Source organism: Apium graveolens, chromosome 1 (assembly GCF_009905375.1).
Source record: "Apium graveolens cultivar Ventura chromosome 1, ASM990537v1, whole genome shotgun sequence".
Classification (NCBI taxonomy): Eukaryota; Viridiplantae; Streptophyta; class Magnoliopsida; order Apiales; family Apiaceae; genus Apium; species Apium graveolens.
Window position 1 is genome coordinate 12089119 of NC_133647.1, and position 9336 is coordinate 12098454.

Genomic DNA, 9336 nt, shown 5'->3' on the forward strand with positions numbered 1-9336 from the left:
TACTTATATCTTTTTCGAATACTATTTGAACTACCACCGTTCAAGCTATAATCAGTTTCAAAAGTTCATCACATAGATGAGACTACAAGATAAGACTTGAATAGATTCAATCTTTGAAATATCATTTGAAATAAATGAAGTTACGAGATACTTCATTAAGTCCCAATATATATATATACCTATATATATATATATATATCATACCCTCCTTGAAAACCTCTGTTATGAAAATTATAAACATAGTTGCAATATCCAATGAATTTGGAAAGAAGAAAACCTTGGAATAAACCTGATATCTTGCTGATCAGGCAAAGATACCAATTAAGTCACCTTTTCTACTAGTAGAGGGATGAATTCCCCACTGGTCATCACCCTGGCCGCATTAGGACCTTATGTTGGACTGCCACTCAGCCACTTGTGCTTTGATGGACTCCCATTGAGCCACTTACACTTTGATGGACTCCCACTAGGCCCATGTCACCTATGTCGACGCATTTTGATTGGGCTTACTTCCCGAACGTTGGGAAAGCAATCAAATTATTTTATCAAATTAGCAACTTCGTTGCGCCGAAAATACACCACGGAGCCGGATCCCTTAATTTTTGAGCGAGTATTTAAATCCCCTTCGAAAGGAAGATCTTAAATTAAAATCGAGTTTTGGGATCCGCTCTAACTTTTAAAATCATTTTTGAAGACTCGAAACCATTTTTGAAAATGTTTGGAGTAAGAATGATTTAATAAAATAAATCAGTTACAAAATAATCGAAGAATATCTGAATATTATTCTTTAAATAATATTCTAATAAAGAATAGCTTTTATCAAAATAAATCTATTAGAAGTTATTAAAAATAATACTTGAAATGAATAATAATTATCGATATATATACGTATACGAAAGTAAGATCTTTATTTGAATAATCGAAAATAAGTTTGATTATTATTTAAAACTATCGAATATACCTTACTCGATTAATAGTTATAGAAAACTATATATATATATATATATACATATATTATACTCTGCAACATCGACTCCCGGTTTAGAAAAATGTTCATATGTGGGACCCCTATACTAAGGGTATACGCAACTACTGCTTATCTCTAGCATAGGTATTATGCAGTTTATAAGTATTTGAATGGATAATAAAATATCAAGATTTCACAACATGCATACATATACCACATCAACATGCTCCAATAGATCGCAAGATTTTCTAATAACAACCATGCATTTATCTCAAGATAATACATCAATATATTTACATCACAACAACAGTATAACGGGTAGAAAATTGCATGAGCGACCGGGGGTGGTAATAGGTCTGGTGTGAGTCTGGTAACCTATAAATAACATATAAGCCGGAATTAAACCACGGTCGCTTAAGAAATTAGACTTTATCCACTTAGACCCTAACGTTCGCTTCTGCGCTTAACAATTTTCATTAGTCGCTCGAGTACCCTCAGCTCCACCATTTTTATAAAATTAACCATTAAACGTGTTAAGGCGACTCTTTCGCGAGTACTTTACCAACTGTCTAATCCACCTTACATAATTGGTTCATGTTTCAATTAATCATTTAAGGGTCTCAATTATAGTCTCAAAGTTACTCGAGGTTTCGGGGTTCGCTCACGAAACGCCGTTAATTAAAACGATCGTTTCTCATCGCTCGTAACTCGGATTTAGGTGAACGACGTATCAAAATGAAGCTCGTAACATGAACTATCTAAACATGGCAAAAGTCATAATATTACAGTGAGTTCACGGGTCCTAAAGTTAAGCACAGAAATAGTTAAGGAAAATCGGGCATTATGACGGCTAGAACTAAGCGATTTTCAATATTTTTACCACTCCATCCCTTCCAACTACGATCCATTCACAACTTCAAGATTCAAACCTAAGCTACTGATATTAGCCAAAACAAGCTCAAGATCCTCAATCCAATTCAATATTATACCATCTACATAATCAACTAATCTACTTAACAATCAAAGTTCAATTCAAGTTTAATCATTCAAACAACTACTAATCCATCCAAACCATCCCAAAATTCAAGCAAACAAACTTAGTACTTAAAGGTCCAGAAGTTTTATACCTTTATTTGTGAGGGGAAAGTTTTTAGGAAGCCTTAAAACCTTGATAAATCCTTATACAAGCTTGGATCTCACAAATAATCAAGAAAACACAAAGTTAGATTTTGAAGTTTCTAAAAGTCCGATTGAAAGAACTGCACAAATGAGGGTCTTAAATTTCTTATTTGGACGAGACTTGTGAACAAGAGTTGTAGACCATCTCAATACCGTTCCAAAGAGCTATAGAACATAATATTTGAGTGAGTATTGAAGGAGATATGGCAGTTTGAAGTTGATGCTCTAGTTTTGGCCAAGAGCAAGCTTTCAAGGGGGAGAAAGAGTGAAATGCTTCTTATTTTTCCCTTTGACTAATTGTGTGGTGAATTACTTGGTTGCTTCCCTTTTACTTTAATTAACCATATTTAGAATTTACCCTGGTTAAAAACACTTGGCTAATATTCCACCAATTCAAAATATCTACTAGGTCATGCTTAGGTCATCTTGATTATGTCATCCTTTTAACACATGTCTCCTCCTTGTGTTGTGATGATATCACCATCCACTAACCTCTTTGAATAAATCTTAATTACTGGGCTAATGACCGCTTATCTGTTAAACGGTTCGCTTAACTCTCGTCCTTGTTCGTCGTTTGAGGGATCATATCGGGGATCTTATTACTTGGGTTCCCCTAAACCTTCCTTAATATTTTATATTCCTTTAATGATCCTCTCTTATAATCCTTGAATTTAAATCATTTTAATCATGTTACCTTATACTCAATACTTTCGGTATTTAGTGGATTTTCGGGAAAAATCAAAGTGTCCGGATTCGAATTCTAACAACTTTTACATACACTCATTTACTTTATGGAATACTAATATGATCTTAGAATTTACATAACAGTACTCCTATATAGCGTGATCCGATAATTTTCCTTAATTAGCATAGTCAACAAAAGTTATTATTCATTAAGGTTTCAAAAATTTCCAAAAAATAGGTTATTACACCTGCCATTTCCAAATTCCAATTTTAACCGAATACAGTCGTTTGTAATTGCTAAATACAATTGTATTTATATATAACTCAATTCGGTTGTATTTAGCCACGCCCTTAAATTTAATCGAACATTGTCAAAGTTATCCCAGTTATATTTATTCGTTTATATTTAACCTTAATTTCTTGCATTGAATTTTACTCATGAATAAATAATTAACTCGCATATATGGAGGGCCAACATAAAAACTATTTAACAAAATATTACACGTACAAATTCTTTTGTACTTGTTTTTTTTATGTTGGCACTGTATATATGTTCTGCTTCATCTAATATATATTACACATACTCGGTAGCATTAAAATTTGGCCGACAAAATATTATTATTACTAGTTTAAATCGCGTACGATGCACGGGTTTTCTTAATATTTAAATATTTTTAAATTTTTATTTATCCAATCATATGATAATTTTATTATATTTATATAAAAATATAATAATAATAAATTTATAATGAAAAAAAATTAGGGAGAAGCTATATTTTAATAGAATAAGTTTTGGTCGTAGTTTAGCCAGATATGTAGACTATATCTAAGTATTTTAGTAATTTAGTAGCTTATCACGTGCATAACACTATTTATATTTATTTTTAATATATAAATAACCGTTGAAACAAAATATATGTCATTCCGTTTATTATAATATAGTATAGATGCATAGAATAATATGAAAAGAATGTTATGCACGTGAATGTGGGCAAGTTGTGCATATATATTTAAAAGGGTTCTAAAAAGGAAAATTAAAAAGTTAAATTCAATAAAGCAAATTATTAAAGTAAGGGTAACGGAAAATTAAAAAGTTAAATTTAATAAAGCAAGATATTAAAATATGGGTAATGAAGTAATTTCAGCACGTACCGACTAAACGACTACCAAATTTTTAATATTTCGTCTATTATAAGATAGTATAAATATATTGTTAATTTTATTAAAAAGATACATCACAGTAACTTCAACCCAAGAAGTCTACAGCAGACAAAAATACTTGAGGAAAATATTAATTTCAGAGCAAATTTTTAATTTTCGGGGCAAAAGATGGCGTGGAGATGATAATTTGAGTTTGCAAATAATATTTCCCCAAGTTTAAAACAAGAAGATGACATTCATGCAGCTCATATAAAAATATGAACCCCACAAAAGCAGTAATACAAGACAAGAGCTTATTAGTGTCCTTAATCAAAAAGTGCACCACCTCCAGAGACCTTAAACTCATTCAAGCTTATATAATTCGTGCTGGTTTAGCCCATGACACCATTTTAACCAGCAGTCTGCTAGTAGCTGCTGCCATTACGCTTCGTCGCCACGTGGCTTATGCTCATTGCATCTTTTCCTGGACCCACCACCCCAATATTTTCATGTGGAATACCTTAATTAGAGGCTACTCGGTTAGTAATTCTCCTACCAGAGCTGTCACATTGTACAAGGATATGCTTCTTAGTGGCATTTCATCAAACAGTTTTACACTTGCTTTTGTTCTTAAAGCACTTTGCAATTTGTCAATGTTTGAAGAGGGTAGGATGGTGCATTGCCAGATTTTGAAAAAAGGGTTTGGTTTTGAGATACCAGTTTTAAATGGTTTGATGAAATTGTATATTGTTTGTGGTTATGTTGAGTCTGCACGCCATCTGTTTGATAGAATGCGTGAGAGGGATACTGCGTCATGGAGTATAATGATTTCCGGGTATGCGCAGAATGATATGGAATCTGAAGCATTAGCATTGTTTAAATATATGCGAGAAGATAGTGCTTATATTGATGAGTTTACTTTGGCTAGTGTAGCTGCGATTTGCGGTCATGTAGGTGCTTTAGACTTGGGCAGATGGGTGCATTCTTATATTAACTTGAATAATATCAAAATGGATGTTGTTTTGGGTACTTCTTTAGTTGACATGTACTCAAAATGTGGAAGTTTGAATGATGCTCTGATAGTCTTTCAGACGATGGTAAAGAGAGATGTAACTGCGTGGTCTGCTATGATTGGAGGGTATGCCGTACATGGATGTGGTCACAAAGCTTTAGAATTGTTTGATAGCATGCGAAAAGCTAATGTATATCCTAATTCTGTCACATTCACTAATGTTCTGTTTGCATGTAGTCACTCTGGTTTACTTGATGAGGGGTGTAAACATTTTGATAGCATGCAACTGGAGTATGGATTTTCTCCAGAGTTGGAGCATTATGGTTGCATGGTTGATTTATTCTGTCGCTCGGGAGATGTGACTCGAGCATACGAATTTATTAGAAAAATGCCCATAACGGCTAATGCAGTTCTCTGGCGAACCTTGCTCACCTCTTGCAAAACTTACGAGTACAAAGAGCTTGGGGAATGTATTATCAGAGATTTATTGGAGATAGAACCGTGTGGTGGTGATAATTTTGTTCTTGCATCGAATGTGTATGCATCGCTTGGTAAGTGGTCAAGTGTGAGCAACCTTAGAAGTTTAATGAAAGACAAGCAAGTGAAGAAGGAACATGGTTGGAGTTCCATAGAGCTTGATTTCACAGTGCACCGATTTGTGATGGGGGATAAATCGCATCCAGAGAATGATGAAATATATCAAATGCTTGATAGAATAGCTAGAAAATTGAAACAGGTAGGACACATAGCAACCACTACTGATGTGTTGCATGATATAGATGATGAAGAAAAAGAAAATGCACTAGGCCTTCATAGTGAGAGGCTTGCTGTAGCGTATGCTCTGTTGCGATTGCCAAAGGAGTCAACAATCAGAGTCGTCAAAAATTTGCGTGTGTGCAGAGATTGTCATGCAGCCTTAAAGCTGATCTCTAGCATTTACAAGCGAGTGATTATTGTGAGAGACAGAGTACGGTTTCACCATTTCCAGGAAGGAAAGTGTTCATGCAATGACTATTGGTAACAATTCCATTTTCTACATTAGTATGTCGAGCTACATTATGATATATTATTGGTGTTATGGTGGAATGCAGAAGGTATCTACATTTCTGTACCGTAATCTAGAACAACAATATCTGGTTAGTGGAACTAAGCGATAAGCTTCAATGATTGTGTTTGATAATACTTAAACTACTTTATTTCTTAAAACTTATCATCCAGCACATAGAAGAATTAATTTATGCAAGAGAATGTAGATTGACGATCTGTTGAAATATGTGATATAAGTTGCAGAAAGCTAGAATATGAACTTTATGTTCTCATTCATTTCACAACAATCTAAGAAGTTTTTACAACTGAAACTGTGTATGTTGTATCCCTCTACTCTAATCTATTCTGTTATGTCTTCACAATCTTTATATATACATTCTTCTAAGTTTTAACTTCAGTGACGCACTAGACTTTGTTCACCTGAAAGTTAGATGCTGTTATGCTGAGGTAGAGTGTTCTTGTATGTCTACAGTCTACACTAATCACCCCGCCTAAGGTGGAAGGACTGAAAGATGATCAGAATTGCAAGCTTGGATAGTAAGAACGTAAGATGAGCAGCAGGGAGGGCTTGGATATATGAAGGTTGAATGCCGCCTTGTGTGTGTATATATATATACACGAGAGAGAGATAAGTTCAATGGAATTCACTATTTAATTGGAGTCCAGCAAATAAAATATAGTTTAAAGTATTGCAAAACATAATATTTTTCAAATGATGTTCTACAAACATCACTATTTTATTAAAAATTTTACGGATTGCATACAATTTACAAGTAGAACATTGCAATACATTTGTAATTGTAACAGATTATTTCTTCAAATAAAACCTCATGCGGCAAATTGTTAGGTCCAAAAGGTATATACAGAGGGAGGGGGTGAATGTATTTTTCAATGTGCTTCTGATTTGATTATATAGAGTGGTATAGAGTGGTAGGCTGTAGGAGAGAGAAGATGAACACGTGGCTTAACCAGGACCAAGTAATTTAATTGTTACAGTTTGCACAATAGATTTACTTGTGTCCCCTACATTTCCTTTTCCTTTCAATTTTACCTGCGACCTGTAATAGCCTGGGAGTACTGACTTGCAACCAGGAGGATGTTTAGTGCTTAGTTATTTTGCCAACTCCTTTTACTTGCGACTAGCTTAGGGAGTTTTTTTTACTTAGTTTTTCAAGCACTACATCTCGCTGGCGACCCAATCCCCTAGTACACCTCTAAATTGCGACCATACATGCTAGAGAGGTTGGGGCCTTCATTTTTTTCTCCTTTTATTCTTTTACTTACGACTCCAGGCTGGCTTGCGACTTGCTCTCATCCTTGGCACTGGAAGTCTTGAATTTACCAAGTCACAATGTGATTTACGAAGCTAGTCACTCGAGTGGAATCAGCAGGCTTTTGTTCACACTTGGATAGAAGCATTTTCTGCGCGTGTAGTACACTCTGAACAAAACAACAGGGGCTTTGCACCACACGTGTTCCATAAAACACAGAAATAGAGCTGCCATTTTCTTTGAATAACAACCTTGATTTCTTTTGTTTAATAACAGCCACGGTGACATGTATGCTGGGAGTTGTATGCTACACGCCTTGCACTTGCATAACAGATTCAACAAAAAACCAGCCATTTCCTCAATTTCTTTGTACAAACTGAGTTCGGTGTTTCTTTTATAAATTAATAAGCAAACGCATGCATGCAAATCTGGCTGGCGAGTTAAAAAATAATCGATGTTAAATTAAATAAATTAATTAATTGGATTTCATTTATTTATTTAATAAAAAATCAAATATTAATTTATTTATTTAAATCAATTATTAATGTAAAATTAAATAAATAAATGAAATGATTTCCATTTATTTATTTAATAAAACATCAACCATTGATTAAATAAATCCTTTAAATTCTCGGGTTGTAGTCCTTTATATCTTCAAGCCTTCTAATCTTTTAATCTCCGGGTTTTCGTACTTTAAAATATATTCAATCTTCTTGAGTACAAAAATCGCTTAACGGTATTTCTAAAAATAATACTCTATTTCCTTTCACGGATCACTGACGTCTAGTGCAAGGGTCTGGTTCATAGACGACTAGTTCCTCTCTCGGACCTTCGTATTATACATGCACAAACCACTGTTAAGTTTTCTACCAAATATAACCAATCTTTACGTAGAATCCTTGAGGTCTTCACACTGATCCTGATAACTGTTTCGAATGACTCCAACATTATTCCTCCGATGCCTGAACATATTAATGAATTTCATATGGATCAATGTTGACGTCTTCTTCATTGTAGCTACCAAAACCTTTGTGTGTATGCCCAATAAACAATTTGTACTGATTCTAGCGGAATATAGATTATTTAAAAGTCATTATTCTATGTTGAGTTATCCAAACCAGTATTGTTGAGTTATACATACAGCTTCAATTTTTCTGCAGCAATCACCCCATATTTGACTGTTACACCTGACGGTCAAATAATAATGGAGAAGGAACAGTTTAGAGGATAACTCAACTAACCATAACCAAAAATCTTCAATCAGCTTTCAACTTTCAATCCTGGACTTGGAAATATTACTATCTTATATCTACCGCATCTTATATACACATTCAGCTTCAGTAGAGAACAGATTCTTCTCTCCATTATGTGAAGTTGCAGATAGATACGTCTTCCAAATACTATCTTCAATAATCTTCGGATCTTCCCATAAAGCACATAGAAAATATTTTGAAACTTAAAAATCGAAACCCAATAATCTCTCTCTCTAAGATGAAGAATCCTCTCCTTAGTATAATAAAGTTGGAAACTCCCCTTCTTAGTATGGTTTAAAAACAATTGATGCGTCACTACCTTCCTTGTGTGTGTGAATTTCACATGTGCATTGGAAATATTTTAACTCAGGGGTGATGACTCTCATACAGATGCCCTGGCTGACAGGAGAATTTTCAATATATATCATTCTGTTGGGAGAATGAACCTATTAACTGTTTATATGCCTTTTTCAGCTCCATATACTTTTGTGAGAATACAGGTGGGCTTACAGATATCTCAAGTTATTAATACTTCACTTCTTTCTGAGTACAGAGCTGTAGGGTTTACCTTTCCATCCTTATGTGGTGCTTCTTGGCACTATCTCCCTTATTCTCAACACAACTCCAATACCAAATGATAATTTTATCTGATCACTAAGTTGGTATCTCAAGAAAATTAAATGAATCAGAATAAAGTATGGGGGATATATCATAGTAAGGTAGTCGAATATTATTTGAGAAGTGTTTGGTTCTACTGACTTGGGCTAGACCCTATGAGGTTTG

General features: G+C 34.1%; 1 protein-coding gene across 2 annotated transcripts; it reads left to right on the forward strand.

Annotated features, from left to right (window-relative positions):
• The first annotated feature begins 4205 nt into the window (after nt 1–4205).
• LOC141660950 (pentatricopeptide repeat-containing protein At5g66520-like) lies at nt 4206–6860 on the forward strand. 2 transcript variants are annotated; one of them, XR_012549892.1, is made up of 2 exons: nt 4206–6076; nt 6502–6860. XR_012549892.1 is itself a non-coding variant. In XM_074467930.1 (2 exons), exons 1-2 carry the CDS (start codon nt 4249–4251, stop codon nt 6509–6511), a joined length of 1761 nt encoding a protein of 586 aa, XP_074324031.1. In that variant the 5' UTR covers nt 4206–4248; the 3' UTR covers nt 6512–6860. The 2 variants fall into 2 exon arrangements, 1 of the variants encoding a protein (XP_074324031.1); XM_074467930.1 differs by having other exon boundaries at nt 4206–5999.
• The last annotated feature ends 2476 nt before the right edge of the window (nt 6861–9336 follow it).